Source organism: Panthera onca, chromosome X (genome assembly GCF_046562875.1).
Source record: "Panthera onca isolate mPanOnc1 chromosome X, mPanOnc1 haplotype 2, whole genome shotgun sequence".
Classification (NCBI taxonomy): Eukaryota; Metazoa; Chordata; class Mammalia; order Carnivora; family Felidae; genus Panthera; species Panthera onca.
The window spans coordinates 36,918,991-36,938,182 of NC_138357.1; the positions used below are offsets into that span (position 1 = coordinate 36,918,991).

Below are 19,192 nucleotides of genomic sequence, written 5' to 3' on the forward strand. Positions count from 1 at the left end.
AACTTGATTATTTAGAATTGGTCTTCCAGGCTGTCAGTGACTCAGTTGGTCTTCTGTCTCCACTTACCCTCTGACTTCCTGCCTTGAACTGCCTTACCTGCTTGTGAGCATCTCAGATGCAAATGAATGAATAAACAAAGCCAACACAGCTAGTTTTTGCTAATCTTTCTACTCCAGAATAAAAGAGGAGGGAAGGAGGGACAAGGCTTAGAAAGAGGGTCAGCAAACATCAGCTCAGGAATTTGAAAGATACAGCTTAGGTCAAAAGTGAGTTATTAAGCAGAGACAAGAATGGTGGTGCTAGGGGCTGGAGGGGAGGGGGAAATGGCGACTTGTTACTCAATGGGTATATGGTTTCAGTCATGCTAGATGAGTAAATTCTAGAGCTCTTCCATACAATTTTGTGCCTATAGATAATGGGACAGTGCCGTGCACTTTAAAATACATTAAGAGGATAGATCTTACATTGTATTCTTAACATACACATACACACACACACAAAACCAATACAAGGAACTTTTTGAAGGTTACGAATATGTCCTAGTACCTTGATGGTGGTGATGGTAAAACAGATATAAGGAGATGTCAAAACTCACTGAGATGTGTACACGTAAAGCTTAAAAAATGTGAGGTCGTCTTTGAGTCACCTAGACACAAATGGGACGCAAAGCCCTTGGAATAGCTACATCATGAGATGATTTCAGGCACAGGACTAGGAATAACTCCCATTGTGGCGATATACAGAAGAGGAATAACGTCTGAAGGACTAAGGTGGTAGAAAATGAGAGAAATGTTTGGGAAGGGGTAGTAGATCCTTTTTGAGGCTGTGTCCAAAGCAGAAAGATCTAGAATGTTCAGGTTCAGGCCGCTTATATACCTAACTTGATCCAAGGCATCCCATTGGGCAAAGATATTTCTGGAGCATGGCTCTATTTACCCCTGGAAACCTATGCCTGTGTCACTTTCTACAGAAGTCTCAGCACTGGGCATGATATATTTGTAACAGGGTTGGCAGGTAGGCGATGCACACCATCTGGGGGGCATGAGGAGAAAGGCCTGTTCATATTCCTTTGCCAACACCAGTGCCAACAAAGCTGCTCCTCACAGACCAGTAGTCTTGCGGCCATGTTTTCCTTCGCAGCTGCAGATCAGGGACTCTCTGACCTCTTTGTATTCTGGTCATTAACTCAATGGCTGCTTTTCCTGGACCCTGTTACATTTGTAATGCGGTGCTTTCCTTAACTCAGAAGATGTATGGCAAGCTTAACCGGGAACAAAAGTATTTGAGTCTTTTTCTGTGGGGACTGGAGAGAAAGTGAAGTAAAGGAAGGATTGGGTTTCTTTTCTTCCACCCGGAAGAAATAAGAGCGGTTTTTCCAGTTCCATTGATACCAAGTGCCCACATGTGAGTAGAACACATGAGAATGAAAAGGTGAGAACGAATGGTTAAAGACTTGGCAATAAGACACCAAAAGAGAGAGGTAGAATGCTCACTTGGGGCGGGGAGGGCTAAAAGTAAGCTACCAGCAATCTGAGTTGATTAAGGACTGTCATCTCGAAGACCAGCCAAGCTCTTCTCCATGCCCTCTGAGGACACGCGACCAAAGGAATTGCCCTTACGTTGCAGCAGAAAAGGTTTAAAACGAGACATAATAAATGATTTATTGACAGGGAGAGTTGTTAAACTACTGAGAAAGTTGTGGATTCTCCTTCTATAGAGTTCTTTAAAAGCACTGTACATGACCATTGGACATGTACAGCTTAGGTGGGTTTCCTGCCTCAAAAGGTTGAAGTGATTCCTACCCACGAGTCTGCATTAGAATGACCACCATGTCTCTAAAGATTAGTGAACATCAGCCTTCCGTAAAGAACGGTAAATGCAGAAGACACTTCACGCTTCCACTCTGGTTGTTATAACTTTCTGGCTACACTCACTGCATCTTATATGACCACGACCACTCTCAGAAACAGGCATGTGACCCATTTAGGAGATGAAGAAACTAAGGGATGAGGGACCATAGGACACCTAAAGAGAGAGGGTCATTAACAATCCTATCAATCAATGCCTGGTTACTGGGCCAGTTATCAGGAGCACCAGGGTGAGTTCTTGGTTTCTGAAATCCAGTGTAGCTATGTGGCTAGAATTCTAGGGCAGGGAAACAAAGCCATTGTGTACATGACATATACAAGAAGAATAAAGATAGAATGAAGTATAGCACTGTGGGTGTGACTTTTATTTACGTCATTGCAGAGAGACTTAGCTAGTTCCTGGGAATGAACTTGGATTGCTTTGGAGGCGTGTCACGAAGGGAAGTTACTCCACTGCAGGCAATACAGGAACTGAAAACACTTGACTGAATGTGCTTCCCCGCCTGGTGCATGTGAGCGTGTAGCAGTGTGCCTGCCTAGAGTCCACATGGCCCATGACCTCTCTGTCCAGCCACAGGAGAAATCATTCTAATTCCCGAGCTGGGTTGGGGCTTATTCTAGGCTCAGAAAATATGGGGCAATTGGATCTGTGAGACCTCTTCCTTGACTGCATGAGGTCTCATCTATGATCCAGAAAGGCTTACATTCAAAACACATAGGCTTCATCTCGCCCCCGTGTAATTTCATGGTCACTTCTGACTTTATATTGTTCTCTCTGGAGAGAGAACATTAGAGAGTTAGCTGTGCCAGTGATTCTGAACTTGCTGTCCACGGACGGTGCTGGCCCACCACACCTCTAGTACTAAATAGAATGACTAACTCTCCTAGTCTTATCACTGAAAGTGCCAGGAAATGCCTCAGTCCCAGGAGAACCAGCATAATTTGTCATCCCAGTCCTGAATGAAGTAAGGACAATGAGTCTTTTCTGAAGTTAGAAGTATTTAATTTAAGTTCTGAAAGCTGATGAGTTTCCCTAAAGCTAACCATGTGCAATTTAAACTGACTTTTGTGATTCTGCCATCTTACATCTTGGGTTCAAAATTCCACTTAAAAAAGAAAATTGTGGCGACAGTGGTTGGCAGTATTATAGTTTTTTAAACTGCTGGATTTGTCACAGATGATGATACTCTTATGTCAGAGCCCCACCTCTTATTTCGAGTATAGTCTAGGTACCACTCACTGATATAGTTTCTTTCTCTGCCTTAGATTCTCTGCCCTTCTACTGGTTGTCATACTGGAACCTTGGATCTCCAGGCGATCATGTTTTGGGGCAACCTATGGGGTTGGTTCTGACTACAACTGCTGAGCTTGGAAGAGCTAATGCTTTTGTTCTGCTGGTTTACACGCTGCTTAGAGGAAGTGGCCTTTCTCCCACCTTCCCAGTCTGCGCCTCTAATTCTTTCCCCATTCGTAAACATTTTGTTGAAATCCTGGATGGGAAACCATGGAGGCTTTTAAGTGTAATACTACTGGGGTGATAAAGGAGAACAATGGGGGAAGGTTGTGGGTGAATGAGCAGTGGGAAATGATGGCTGTGCATTACATCACTGTGTCACCTTGGGCAAGCCACTTAGCTTTCTGATACTCAGTGGGCTAATTTGTAAATCGGGAGTGACGCCTTTCTTGCCTTTCTTACGGAACACAGATTGTTGGGCAGAGGACGTGAAGTGAAGGCTTTGGAAGGGAATACGATGAGGCAGTCGGCAGGCTGCGTTGGTCAGTTTGTTTCCTTTCATCCTCCCGCCTGGGCTTCTTCACCAGGAAGTGAGCCCATAACAGAGCTCTGCTTGTACTTCTCATAATCTTACAAACGCTAATATAACAAGCAGAGGCATTACCTCATTGCGGCCAAGCATACCTGTTTTCTAACAGCAATTACTTAAAACTAGTTCCACTTCTCCTGTTGGCTTTCAATCCCTCATCACATCTTCTTCTCACTGCCCACCGCCCCCCCCCCCGGCCCCCCAATCAGGCACAAAGCCTCCTTCCCAGGGGCCCAGCTCAGGGCACTTTCTTCCCAAGCCCTAACATTCCAACGTAAGCACCTACAATTTATGATCTCCTCTCCCTTCCTGCACAAAACACATAGCACACAATACATATGTTTCAGGAGGGGAATTGCGGTGGACTGAAAACAGAGCATTATGCTAAGAATCAAATAATTGGGCTCTGGTCTGGCCAGTGTACCTCACTAGCCCTTTTCCCTTGGGTAAATCACTTCCTCTCCGGATTCCCGTCCATGAAGTGATGGGGGTGGGGAAGGGATGTTAGGACTGTGTGGTAGAAAAGTAATGGCCCAGGAATAGGCAGATCGGGTTTCTTATTTTCTTATTCTGGTGTTGCCGCTTGCTAATTTACTCTATGACTTAGGGGAAATCATTTCTCCCCTTACTGGGCCGTGGCCCCCCCCCCCCATACATAAAACAAGAAGGTCGAATTAGGAGATTCATTAAGGTCCCTGCCAGCCTGGAAATTGGCTGCTTCTGTGAAATGGGTTTCATGAAACTAACATGAGTTGGAGCGCCTACTCTGTGCCAGGCACTCTGTAATGGTGCTTGTGAAAGGGCCCATGGCTGGGCACGGTCCCTGAGACCCTGAAGACAGCTGCTTCTAGCTCCTGACAATGTCTCCAATTAGCAGTATGGTAGCCCATACAGCCAGTGCCTGCGCAGTCCCCCTTACCTTGGGTCCCCACCCCTGAAACCCTCTCCCACCACCTGTAGCCTTAAGCAATGGTGATGAATCATGGAGACGTTTCTGAAACATCCTCCACCATCTGCCTGCTGGAGACATTCACAGTGCTGTCATCAAGCTGCAGTGTGGTCTCTGGCTGCCCTAATTGCGGCCAGAAAGCAATGGCAGATTAATGGAGTTGGGAGGGAAGTGGTCGATTTTCAACAGAGGGGTCTGTGAAAGCCATTTGTGAGCTGGGCTGAGGAGATGAGATCTGAAAAGGCTCTCGGGGTCTTGAACCTGAGATTGCTTGTTCCGGAAGCACCTTGAAAGGTCCTTACAGCTATATATACGTTCCTGCTGCCAGGCAGGGGGCACCTGATCCACGTCAGAGAGAAGAGAAGCTTTGGAGCAAAGGATGAGGCAGGTTTTCTTAATGGCCTGTCTAGAGTCAAACAACGCTTACTGGTTGGAAAGTTGCCTCGTATTGCTTTTGGGGAAAAAGTGATCAGTGCTCACTCAGTGATAAGAATGGGGTGTGAGAGAGGAACCCCATGTTTTATTCTGCACATTTTTCAACCCTGTGAACGGCTCATATTGATGCCCTCTTAGACATCCTACATAGGTCGTAGGGGCACATCCTGTGACCCCCCACAGTGAGCTCTCTTTCCTTCTTCTCCCTTGTAGGAGGGGCAGCCCCCTGAGTTGTCTTCCTTCTCCCTCACTCTCTGAAAACAACTTGCTTCCTGACCCTCTTGAGATACCATCTCCTTCCAGGCCTCCAGGCCAGTAAAGCCATTCCACCGGAAGCTGAGGATTCTCTGGGCAGCCTTGGTTTCATTCAGCCTTCCCTCCTGCCACTTGCTTCATGCTAGACGTCAAGAGTTGAAAGCTGTCTGATCAGGCTGCATTCGAGCTGCCGGAGCAGCCACCAGTTCAGTTCTATGGCTCTTCCATTGCAGCCTAGAGACCACAGAAATCTGAATCAGGTGGAGGGAAGGGAAGATGGGGAAAATGCTGGAAAGCAGAATCCCAGAAGGACCTAAACGGTCCTGAGGAGAATAATTTTATCCAGAAGCAAAGGCCAAGTGGTACATAAACGAGCCCTAGGACTGGCCAGCCAGATGAAACTGGCCTGCTTGCTAACTTTCTGCATTTGGTGCTATGACCCAACTCATCTCCCCATCCCTGCAGAGAAACCTGGGACCATGAGGAGCAGCCTGACCCTGGTGGGGACCCTCTGGGCCTTCCTGTCCCTTGGTACTGCTGTGGCCAGTTCTACCAGTTACTTCCTGCCTTACTGGCTCTTTGGATCCCAGCTGGGGAAGCCAGTGTCATTCAGCACATTCCGGAGGTGCAACTACCCCGTGCGGGGAGAGGGGCACAGTCTGATCATGGTGGAAGAGTGTGGGCGCTATGCCAGCTTCAGTGCCATCCCAAGCCTGGCCTGGCAGATGTGCACAGTGGTGACAGGTGCCGGCTGTGCTCTGCTGCTCCTCGTGGCACTGGCTGCTGTCCTGGGCTGCTGCATGGAGGGGCTCATCTCCAGAATGATGGGACGTTGCATGGGAGCAGCACAGTTCGTGGGAGGTAAGACTGTGTCACCGGGGCTGGGCAGGTTGTGGAGCTTGGCGGTGGGGGTGGGGGTGGGACGTGTTGCCTTACGGGGAAATCCACTCTCAGCCCCTCCTGTTTATCCAACCCGAACGCTATGAATGTGGACTCCTTTGAAACACCCAGCCCAGGACTCCCCAGAGTGCAATCTATAGCAGAGTTTTACTCACAGCAAAACGGGTTGGTAGCAAAGTTGGTATCTGGGTTTTTTGTTTTTCGTTTTTTTTTTTTTTTTTTAGCCTCCATTTTCATCACCTTCTTCTGCCTGAGCAGTGCCCATTGAAGACTTTTATCCAGGTCCGCTTTCCAGGGGCAGCAACATATACTCTAAATACACTTGATCTCCGAGAGCCTTGATCTCTGGTAGTGATCTCAAAGGGCAATGATCTGATAAACATGTACACGCAAGTGCTAATTACTGACAAGTTTAATGTACAGCCTTCACCAAAGGAATATAGCTCTAAAAGTGAAATGCTAGGTACCAGACAGACTGTAGGTCCCTGCTTATTTGCCCTATATCTAAGGCTAGCCCTATCTGGTAGCTGTTAACAGTCTATCCCAATTTCCTATGGCCCTGACCCACCCTACTCATTTTTCCCCTCATTCAGTCTCCCTCTAAATTTAGTGCTGAAGACCTGGGGTGCTGGTAGTGTGCAGATGGGCCAGGAAAGAGCAAAATGCAAATATGGCAGACTGCGGGAAGGCGATGGGGGCAGTTTAATTTGAACTTTGCGAGAAGAAAAGGCAAGTGTAGACAGGCAAATGTATGTGTTATATTTTATACGTAAATGGGGCACTGGGAAAAAGTGCTGGTAGAACATCTTGCTGAAGTTTGTGGTTGTTGTTCATGAAGTTTTAGAATCATTATTCAAGTCATCATCATTATCATCTCCATTAGCAGCACAATGTGTGTGAATGGAGCCAAGAAACTTGGTTCCCACTTCTGGCTCTTACGCTAAGTTGCCCAGTGGCTGGGCAAGTGACAGTGACCTCTAGTATGCTCACCTCCCTTCCTTCCTTGAATGTGTTCATTGGCAAGATGGCGCAGATGCTAAATTTCTTTATTCTCTCTAATGACTGTATTGAGATGGCCTTGGAGTAAGAGAATAGTGGTGAACAAAGACATTGTTTCTCAACAGGAGCTATTCCCGCCCTGCCCTGGACGTTTGGTAATCTCTTTGAGACACTTTTGATTATCACAACTTGGGGAGTGTGCTATTGACATCCAGTGGATAAAGATGTGGGATGATGTTAAATATCCCACAAGGCATAAAAACATGACAGCTTCCAATTTCCAACAACAAAGAAGTATCCGGCACAAAATGACAATCATGCCAAGGTCGAGAAACCCTGAACTAACGCATCATGGTTTCTTGACCTGCTTATGAAAATTGCCAGTTTCTTTATGTTGTTCCAGTTAAGGTGATATTTTCTGGTTCCCTCTTTCTTCAGACTCACTGTAAAAGTTTTAAATGTGAATTGACATTCTAGTCTCCCTCACTCCTGAAATTTTCCATTCTTTATCTACTAATGGTTTTCTGGCCACATTGAAAGTCATTAGACTAGCTCCTTTCTTCCCCCTTGAAAACCATGGTACAGAACCAGTTACTAAGGCTGGTCTAAGCCAATGACTTTGTCTCCCTTTGGGGGCTCTATGGGTATCACAAATAAACCTTAAATAGGCTCACTTTTCACCTGAATTCTTGGACATGCTATAGATAGCTCAGCACTTTTATGGACACGTTATTTCAGAAAATAACACTTAGCTGGCGGGAGAAAGGGACGGTCTTTACAACTTATATTTATATTCTCAGGGCCCAGTTCGGTGCCTGGCACAGACCAGGTCTTCAGTAACTGTAGAAGAATGAATACACAGCTATGGCAGTGTCTAGCGTATCTTAGGATAAGTTGAACACGTGAGAGCTGGGTTCCTTCACATCTTATCCTTTTTGTTTCCCCCAGGGGACGTTAGCACCCTGAGTCCTTTTCTATTCTGATTTGAGAGTGACAGCTTAGCCTCACTTGAATTTCTAAGAGTTGCCAGCAGAGGGTGAGAGGGGCTAATTGGTAGGAATCAGAAGGCAAGTAACAACAGCTTCCACCAGAGTCCAAGCATTATTAACAGTGGCTCCTACTCCCAGCTTACTTGGGCTTGACTGAGACTTTTACAAAAACCCTTATGTTTCTCCATATGATATATTTTAGTTGATCCCACTTCCGAGGTTTAGAAACTCAGAGGAAATTCTTGAGGAGGTATGTGGGTAGGTGATGGAATTTTACAATACACTCATGGACTGAGTGGGGAAGAACTTTGGCTGAGTGGCAGGTGTCATACATAGGAAGCAAAACATTAGTACTATTTTCCTCTTATGTGGTTCCTCATATAGAATGATTCCCCATTGACCCTTGCTCATAGGCATATGGTCACAGTATTTATACCTGGGTGAGGGCCTTTAAAGTTCAAAAATAAAATGCCGTTTGACAGTAGTCATAGGAGTCAAGACCCAAGGTATGGTGGTTCAAGGTTTATCCCTGGATAAGTGAATGATACTGGACAGATGGCTAAATTTCCACAGCTCTCCCATCTGTAACACCAGCCAAATAAGAGTCATTTGTACCTCCTTTTTAAAAGCCGGCACCTGTCAAGGTTACATCAGATGTGAGGGAATGGTGAAGACTGCTTGGATGCATCATATTTCCTAGGAGCCCCTTGGCACATGACCATCACCCAAGGGTCTCCAGAGATCTTGTATCTGACCCCTCGGAGGTATGCTCTGTCAGTGTCAGGAAGCCAAGCCTGAACAGCACGTTTAGCACCATGGATAAAAGACACAAGAGAAAGAGCTGTGGGGGTTAAGTTTAAGCTTGCTGTTCAGCTGAGGGGAATTGATTTTGTTGTTCCAGGCCTGCCTGCTTCTCGGCAGCTAGTGCATTAACCGAAATACAGCAGGGGGGTGGAGCCAATTTGTTTTAGGTCTGGTTGATCTCTGCCAGACCCCAAACCACTGAAGAGATGGAGTATCCATTAAGAACTACTCCCTCCCCCCTGCCTGACTCGTGTTCCCCAGTTTGGCAGCTGCCCACAGAGATGAACAGTGGGAAGTGGGAGAGACAGGAAGAAATAAAGAGCTGCTGGCCTGAGTCAGACTTAGCAAGGTGACCTGATGGGGCCCTTGGGTCCCATTTGCTCCACCTGCAGCTGATCCAGCTGGACAAGCCTAGGGTCCAGGGAGCCTTCCACTGGGACCTTCATGCCCTGCTCCAACCGGTGAAGGAAACATCTGGCCAGGAGATTATTTCAACCCTGGGGATGCTGGGCTTTCCAAACAGCTGGCCCCCAGTCCCTGAGAACAAGGTCATTATTCACATTCCCCTGTGTATACATATGCAAGATGCTTGTGAATTGTTCTCTATCTTCAGTGCGAGCTAAACAAAGAAGAAATAGTTGAGAAGCAAATATAAGGAACTTCTTGGCAGGAAAAAGTATAAGATCTTGGATCGGGTTACATGAGGGAGGCCAAGAATCTTTCTCGAGCAGGGAATGTATCAAGATCACCTGGAGGGCTTAAAAATATGTGGACTCCCCAACTCTCTCAACCTTTTTCCCATTCTGATTTACATAGCAACAGGTGGACGTCTGCATGTTTTGAAAAATCTCCCCAGTGACTCTGATGTGTATGCTGTGTTCCTTTTTCCCAACGCAAGTGAGAACCACCACTCTGGACATTTTTTTTTTTTTTTTTTTTTTGGTTAAGGAGATAAAATTCAACGTACCCAGACAGGCACCAGTGTTTCTTTCCACGTAAGGTCCTAATGTTACATGCTTCGAGCTCAGTGAAAATTGCCACTAGAGACAGATCACTGAGAACTTGAATCAAGGAAAGGGGGCTCTTTTTCTAAAAATAAAACAAAACAAAAACAAAGTCAAAAACAAAACAAAAACAAACAAAAAAACCCCATTATCTTCCCTGTAAACCATGCATTTCCTGGAAAAATCCCTCAAGTTTCACCAGGCATCATTTAGTTTATCCTTACCATGATGAACGAGGATAAAAGTGGCTTTCTGCTGGGGAAAATAGTATTTAAAGAAGTTAACCTACTAGCAAATACTTAGGTACCAAATTGGAGCAGAACGGAGAATATGGGTCAGGGCTCCTGACTCTCAGCCCTGGGCCTTATGCACCGGTGCTACTGATTTGTCCTTTTCCTCTTGAAGATGAAATGCTATCACAGTGTTTTTTTAGAGAGGCCCATGAACCGTTTGTATAAGAATTACCTGGGGTGCTTGTTAGTGCCATTCTAAGCCTACTGAATCAGAACTGATGCCTTATACTCTGTATTTTACACAGTCTCCTTAGACTGATCTATTCTTGACAATATAGTATAAAATAGTTGAGATGTATGCACCGGTCAGCTTAAGAAATATGTTACCGATACAATTATAGTCTCCTTCATATCCCAATCGTATTCCCTTGTTCCTACAGCAGAGGTAGCTATGATCTTTCATTCGTACACACCAACATTTGAGAACCTCTGCTCAGTGTTGTTCATAATGTTGCTTTTTCCTAGAACTCCCTTTTCTTCCATCTCTGCCTGTAAACATCTGCCTCTTTCTCCAAGTTCAGGTCAAATGTAGCCTCTATGTGAAGTCTCCCCTGATCTACCTTAAATATTTCTTGCAGAAGTAAACTTTCTTATAACTCCAAGAGAGAATATGGGGTCAAATGAATTAGAGAGTTGAGTGAGGAGCTCCCCGGGAAGGGAAAGCTAAGATTATAGCTAGAGGGCAGATTTATACATTTTCTAGTACGTTTGAGAACTGGACTTCTGCTCAGGTGGTAAATTCAAACTACCTAATAACCATATTTGGACAGATATTTGGGGATGGGGTGGAGAGTGCCACAAAATGGCTGCATACTCAATATCTGCGCTTGTGGATGGCGGAAGGGGTAGCAAAGGGGATTGGTAACACCCAGGGATGGGACTTTCTCTGCCCAGAGACGAAGGTTAGGCATCTGCCTAATGGAGAATGTGCAGTTAGAAGGAGGTTATATGACTGTTGGGGTATGGGAAAGTAGTCATTCTGTCATCAAGGGAAGGTTGAGTGTAGCTGGGATGTAGCTGCAAGAAGGGTTCCACGTTCTGTCCGAGACGGTGAGCGAGTCTGAGGGTTTGTATTGGTGTTGAGGTTGCCTGCCACAAGGGCTGAAGAAAGTGTTCAACTCCAGGCCTCTGCTTGGTCAGAGAAGGGAATTCAGACTATAGCAACAAAGTTAGGGGAGGATATTTGGTATATTTTGGGATAGGGGATTCTTGTGGAAAGAACAGTCAAAGAAGGGAAACAAGATAGCAGCCCACTGGTCACTGTATAGTAGGGAAGTAAGGATGAGAACATACTCTCACATTCCCCTGTGTGTACATATGCAAGATGCTTGTGAATTGTTCTCTATTTTCAGTGAGAGCTAAACAAAGAAGAAATAGTTGAGAAGGAAATATAAGGAACTTCCTTCTTGGCAGGAAAAAGTATAAGATCCTTTCTAGAGACAGGTGAGAATAAGAAAGTACCCAGCTGAACAGAAGCAGTTGGGGCAGACTTTTCCAAGGGACGTATCTGGTTAGACAAAACCAGGAGTTAGCAATAACACATACAGAAGTGGGAGCCGGGGCTAGATCTCACACAGGGCTGGAGTTGGGATTTAAACTAGTTTTTTTCTGGGGCACCTGGGTGGCTCAGTCGGTTAAGCATCTGACTTCAGCCCAGGTCATGATCTCACAGTTTGTGAGTTCGAGCCCCGTGTTGGGCTCTGTGTTGACAGCTCAGAGCCTGGAGCCTGCTCTGGATTCTGTGTCTCCCTCCCTCTCTGACTCTACCCCACTCTCTCTCTCTCTCTCAAAAATAATTAAACATTAAACTAGTTTTTTCTGCCATCAGAGCAGCCCAGGAATATGCTGAATATGCTGTGTTCATCATTTAAAAGGCAGGAGGGAGGACAGAGGATAGGAAGAGTAGGAAGGCTGGTTGGGCAGAGTATGGGGCCACATGCACTGGGGCAGAACACATGCCTGGCCGAGATTTCTAGTCTCTGGCTTGGTGCCTGCAAAAAATTGCAAGATAACAACTCCAACCAGGCAGCTTTTGAATCGAGCCCTATTCAGTTTTTGACTTTTCAACTGGTTTTTCTTATGAGGACAAAGAGGTGAGAAAGAAATTAGCACAGAGAATATCATATGTGAGAAGTTGAGAGAGGAGTCATAGGGGGAGGCTGCTGTTTAATAATAATATTTTTTATTGAGCACTTTCTATATGCTAGGTACTTTATGAGTATTACTTTTTGAAGCAGCCCTATAGGATAGAGTACTATTCTCATTTTAAAGATGAGATAACTGCACAGAGAGATTAAGTAACTTGCCGAAAGTCACACAGCCTCTAGGTGGCAGAGCTGAAATTTGAACTTAGATCTAGACTGACTAGAGAATCCATTCTCTCTCTTTTTTTCCAGCTTCTTAAAATATAACGGACATAGGACACTGTAAGTTTGAGGTGTAAAATGTGATTTCATACACATACATATTGTGAAATGATTACCACAATAAGGTTAGATAACAATCTATCACCTCATTTCATTCCTTGTGTGTGTGTGTGTGTGGTGAAAACATCTAAGATCTAGTCTCTTAATAACTTTCAAGTATATATAATCCAGTATTGTTCTCTGAAGCCATTGTGTTGTACCATCTCTCTGGATCTAATGCCTATAAGATTCCTAGTGCTTGCTAGAGATATTGTTGTCAAAAGGCAGTCATTTCTGGATAGAAGGACAGAGCTTCTAAGGGTTGATGATCTCTCTGATTAGTGAGAAAAAGTGTTTCCAGTAACTGGCTATGTGACTATAGGTAAATCACTGTCCCTCTCTGAGTCTCAATATCCACATCTGTAATGGGGACGGATTAGAGTAGGTAATCTCCAGAGGCCTTTCCCTCTCTAGGATTCTATAGCTGTACTAGGTGTCTAGGATGATCTCCCATCCATGCTAAGAAGATCCCTTCAGAAGGCTTCCCCCTTGGGTAGTGTGGGCAAAGTAAGCTGTCTGTTAGGTACCCAGAGCATACTCTGAAACAGATGCATTTATTGCGCACTTATTATGTACCAGGTACCAAGGGTACATAGTCGAAGATAAATAAGGCCCCTCCCTTCAAGGAACACACACTTTTTTTTTTCTCAAAACATTTTATTAAGAATACATTCATTGGGAGTAGATTCCCATGGTTCATCACTTACATACAACACCCAGTGCTCATCCCAACAAGTGCCCTCCTCAATGTCCATCACCCATTTTCGCCTTCCCCTGCACCCCCAGCAACCCCCAGTTTGTTTTCTGTATTTAAGAGTCTCTTATGGTCTGACTCCCTCTCAGTTTGTAACTATTTTTCCTTTCCTTCCCTTCCCTCATGGTCTCCTGTTAAGTTTCTCAAATTCCACCTATGAGCGAGAACATATGACGTCTGTCTTTCTCTGACTGACTTATTTCACTTAGCATCATACCCTCCAGAAGGAACACACACTTTAGTGAGGGAAGCAGACCACAATCAGTTGTAAAAGATATATATCACAGGATATTTCAGTCACAGGAGTAAGCACAAGGTGCTGTGGGAACAGAGGGGAGGAAAATGTTAACTTAGGCTGGGGGCGGGGCACCTGGGGGATTGTGAGAAAGGCTTCCTGGAGAAGATAGTTCCTGACCTAAGCTTCTCACCACGGTAAGGTCTGAGGAACAAGAGAGGGCTGAAGAAGTTCCACCCTCTTCAGCCATGGCAAGACAGACACTCGGCCAGCACTAGAGCTCATGACAGTCCCAGGGCTTTGAAGGTGGAGGTTAGAAAGCTGAACTGCTGTTCTTTCATAAACGTGTGTTCTTTTCTTCCTAGTTTATGTGGAAAAGCTCACTTTTTAGTAACTCTTCTCTCAAAGGATAAGTAGCAGGAGCAGGAAAAGGCTTAGGATTCGTTTCCCATTTTGTCTTTAACCCATTGTGCACACTCTGAGCTCCATATTCTGGCTGATACCTCTTCATATCATAGGATTTCAGTTCATCTGTGGTAAAAACAAACGAACACGATGAAGGAATCCCTAAACAAATAGGAGTGTTGTTCCATTGCTACTGGATAAATTCCAGAGCTTAGGAAGACCTTTGAGTGACCAGTTTCATTTCCTTTACGACTACGAGACAGATAAGAATGCCTTCTAATTTTAAGCATTCCACTGAAGAGAATTTCTAACCTTAATTGGTCATTCTTTTAGTTTCCAAACCCTCTCTTACTGTTAGAAAGTTATCTCAGTTTTCCTATTTAAACTCTTCTTGCTACCTCATCTTTTTCTCTGGACTCATTGAATATTAAGAAAAGCTGGCTGCCATGTTGCAGACAAGCTTAGAGTACTTTGTGGTCTTCTTCCGAAAGGATTCATCTTAAGGCAGAGTGGACTTATTAGCTTCTCAGCGTGTACGTGGAATCTTCCTCAGCGGGGAAAGGGAGGTGCAGGGGAGGCCAGCAGTCCCTGGAGTAGCCTGCCTTTCACTGTCCAGCCGAGCCCTAGAGCTCTGGAACCTATAAATATGCCATTCATTCATCATTGATCAAAGCCCTGCTCCGTGGAGGTTCTGTGTTATTAGTCTCTGCATGTATATTTCTGGCACATGACCTTCCCATAACCTTTGGTGTGGCACCCAGGTATAGTGTTCTTGTAATTAGGCTCTCTTGGGTGGAAGTAGAAGAGCCTCACTTGAGCTCTCTCACTAAAAAGGGAGTTGATTATAATACAAGGAAAGTGGAACTGGAAAGCCATTGGGAAGGACTGGATTTTTCTCTAGCTCTTTCAGGGGAAGTGTGGAGTTCTTCGCCATGGCGTGTCTGCTTCATGCCGCTGTATTCTCTCTCTCTCTAGGAATCAGTTTGCTCAGCCTACCCAGAGTTGATGTCTATTCATAACTCTGGATTGAACTTGGCTTCAGCTTGACACACACTTGGTTCTACCTCTTGGTGTTTCTTCCCTAACCTTTGCCCCATCTGCTAACTCCCTCAGCATCTCTGTTTCTGGATTAAAATGTCCAGAAGGAAGAATCAGGCCCAGCTGATGTCTTCATGCCAGGATATGAGGTCACCCATCATTGAGCAGCCAATGACATGAGGGAGGAAGAGGTCATAGGTTATAAAATGTAAACCTGGGCAGTAAGGAAGAGCTGAGGATGATGTAGTTTCCTTAGAAGGAAGTATCAGCAAGCAGACCCAGATTTGTATCTCTGGTCAGAAGAGTAAGGTTATTGCTAAGATCCCATCGTTTCTCTGGAGTGACCAAATAACCTAAACAAAATGGATGTGAAGATGGGGGGCACAGCGGAAGGTATCAGAAGTCAAATAAAGGAGAGATGCTTAGCATAAAGCTGGAACGATTGCTCAGAATGAGACAGTATTTCTGGAAGAAGGAGTGTGGTGCCCTCCTCACCAGGAGAAGCCTACCCATTGTGTATGCTTTCTGTAGATATCAGTCTGGCAGCTGAGTCTAAGTGATAGAAGCCATGACCTACTTTTAACCATTAAGGACCCATTTGACTCTTAGAAAAGGCTGAGTTTTAGGAAAGAGTAACATTCTCTACATTGTTGTCTTTTGAAAATCAGACCAAGATAGAAGAAGAGTCCGACTGGAGAGGCCAAGTTAGCTTTGTGGGTCGTTGTCAAAAACATTTTGCCTGTGAAAAGTACACCGGCCTGTCTTAATTCCTAATACTGCCTTTTCTTTAGAAGTTGTTCCCTCTACTATCTACTGCAGCTCACTACTTATGACATGGCCAAGAAATCCTGTTGAGCTGGTAGTGTCACAGACATTTAAGGTTAAAGGGGAAAGATAAACTCTGGGAACAAGAGGCAGAGTTGGAGCTGAGCTAATCCAGAGAGAAATTTGGGGTGACAGAAGACTTGTTACATTTTTTCTACCTATGTGTATGCTTTTCTTTCCAGGGTTGCTGATAAGCTCAGGCTGTGCATTATACCCCTTAGGATGGAATAGCCCGGAGATAATGCAAACATGTGGGAATGTCTCCAATCAATTTCAGTTAGGTAAGGTGGTCTGGGCAGGAGGGCAGTGATGGATCTTTTGGGAACCTGGTTTTGCAAGTGCTTTACTTCTTGGAGGGGAGTCTTCTTGCTAATGGTGCTTGCCTGAGTCTCTGTCATCATGTTAGCTTGTGGGGAGTGGTGGCTTGGCTAGATTCATTTGGCCTTGATAACTCACAAAGGTGGGACATACATTTCTCTTTTTCGGTTATGTCTCTCTACATCCTTTATGCGCTTTTACCCAGAGTCCTGTGACCAGTTTGGGGAAGCCCTATCTACAGGGGGATTTCAAATGTTTAGAAACTGATGATCTGTCATTCTCTGAAAAAAATCCCAGTTTCTATTACTCTTTCCTTTCCAGGCACTGATTTCCAAATATAAATCAACACTGTCTCTTCTCACTCTCTATGAAGGATATAACGAGAGGTAATCTGGTTTACATCAAGCATTAGGAACCTAGATTAAATATTGGGAATTGTTACTCACATTGTTACATTGTTAGTGGTACGTTAATGGCAAGAGCTGTCAAATATTAGAATGGGTGGCGGAGTAATTCTGGACTCTTCTATGGCTGCCAATTCTCACTGAGAACGACAAGTTCACTAATGTGAATTGGGACTAGATTAGACTCTAATTGAAAGACGTCAAAGTATTTTCCCAATATACTATCGTGGAAGAGAGTAGAAGGGGAAATGTCTAGGGTTCTTTGAGTATTCTCAATTGTAGGAGAGGATTTTGGAATAATGAGGTCACCTATTCCCGACAGCTTACGTTCCAATACTTCCCTTTCTGTCTGTTGCCTCAGCCTGTTTTTTGAGTCTCCTCTGATTCATTTTTGGAGAAAGGAGTTGTTCACTATACAAGCATAGCATGAGGGAAGGGCTATATAGAAGGTGTGACAAATGTGGGCCCTGGAATGTCTAGTGTTACTGGCTCAGGGCTGAGCTGACTGGCAAATATAATAATTTTGCCATAGGTGAAGGAATGAGTACATATTTGGGGGTGGGTTCTGAAGAAAAAGGAAGCAAGCCACTATTCCAGCTAGCTGGGATAGAGACAGTTAAAGATTTAGTACATTTCTCCTATTTGGTTGTTGGATATATAATTCTACTTTTTAAAATAATGGCTTTATTGATATACAACCCACATGCCATAAAGTCTGCCATTTTAAAGTGTACGATTAGTGGTTTTAAGTACATTCACAAATTTGTGCAATCATCACCACTATCTAATTCCAGAATATTTTCATAACCCCCCAAAGAAACCCCTTACCCATAAGTAGTCACTCCCCATTCCTCCCTGCATCGAGCCCCCCCGCAACCACTTTCAATATAGATTTGCCTATTCTGGAAATTTCATATAAAAGGAATCATATAATATGTGGTTTTTACGTCTAGCTTCTTTTACTTAGCATGTTCGTCCATGTTGTAGCATGTATCAGTACTTCTGTTTTTCAATATGAAAGAGTTCCAATTTCCCAGCATCTTCACCAATACTTGTTTACTTGTTTTCCATTAATTTTTTAATGTTTATTTATTTTTGAGAGAGAGACAGAGAGAGACAGAGCATGAGCAGGGGAGGGGCAGAGAGAGAGAGGGAGACACAAATCCTGAGCTGTCAGCACAGAGATCGACACAGGGCTAAAACTCATGAACTGGAAGATCATGACCTGAGACAAAGTCCAACGATTCACCAACTGAGACAACCAGGTGCCCCTGTTTTCCATTTTTAAAAGTCATAGCTATCCCGGGGGGTGTGAAGTGGTATCTCAATGTGATTTGAATTTGCATTTCCCTGATAACTGACGATGATGAGCTTCTTTTCATTTACTGATTGGACATATCCTTCCTATATCTTCCTTGGCGAAATGTCTATTCAAAATATTTGCCAATTTTTAACTGGGTCATTTGCTTTTTTTGTTATTGTTGTTGAGTTGTGAGAGTTCTTTATGTATTCTGGACACTAGACCATTTTCAGATATATGATTTGCGAGTTTCCCATTCTGTGCGTTATATTTTACTTTACTGATGATGTCCTTTGAAGTACAAAGTTATTTAATTTTGATGAAACCCACATTTCTCTATTTTTCTTTTGTTTCTTGTGCTTTTGGTGTCATATCTAAGAATATATTGCCAAACCCAAGGTCATGAAGACTGTTTGGGCTATTCTGGGTCTCTTGCATTTCTATGTAAATTTTAGATTCAGCTTGTCAGTTTCTGCACAACAGCCAGCTGGGATTTTGATAGAGATTGTGTTGAATCTGTACATCAGTTCGGAGACTATTGCTACTTCCACGATGTTAAGTTTTCCAATCCAAGAACACAAGATGATGTTCCACTGAGTTAGATCATCTTTAATTTTTTTCAATGAGATTTTGTAGTTTTCAATATACAAGTCTCACTTCTTTTATTAAATATGTTCTGAAGTATTTTATTGTTTTTGATAATATTATACATAGAATTGTCTTCTTAATTTTATATTTGGATTGTTCATTGTTAAAGTGTATAGAAATACAGGTGGTTTTTCTATATTGACCTTGTATCCATCAAGCTGGCTGAACTCTTTTATTAATTTTAATGATTTTTTTTGGTAGAGTCCTTAGGATTTTCTACATATACGATCCTGTCATCTGAGAATAGAGATAGTTTTACTTCTTCTTTTCCAATCTGGGTGTCTTTTATTTCTTTTCATTATCTAATTGTCTTGCCTAGAACCTCCACAACAATGTTGAATAGAACTGGTGAGAGCAAACATTATTGGCTTACCCCTTACCTTAGGGGTAAAGGGTCCAGTTTTCCACCACTAAATATTGATGTTAACTATTGGTTTTTTTCATAAGGCTTTTATTAGGTTGAGAAAGTTCTCTTTTATC

The 19,192-nt window shown here is 43.9% G+C and overlaps 1 protein-coding gene across 1 annotated transcript in view; it reads left to right on the plus strand.

The window, feature by feature from the left end:
• The first annotated feature begins 5,810 nt into the window (after nt 1-5,810).
• Nucleotides 5,811-19,192, plus strand: part of LHFPL1 (LHFPL tetraspan subfamily member 1) — a 40,065-nt gene continuing 26,683 nt past the window's right edge. Inside the window, exons 1-2 of the mRNA XM_081792361.1 lie at nt 5,811-6,192; nt 16,225-16,323. Coding sequence (XP_081648487.1) covers nt 5,811-6,192; nt 16,225-16,323 — 481 coding nt within the window. The remainder of the gene's footprint in view (nt 6,193-16,224; nt 16,324-19,192) is intronic.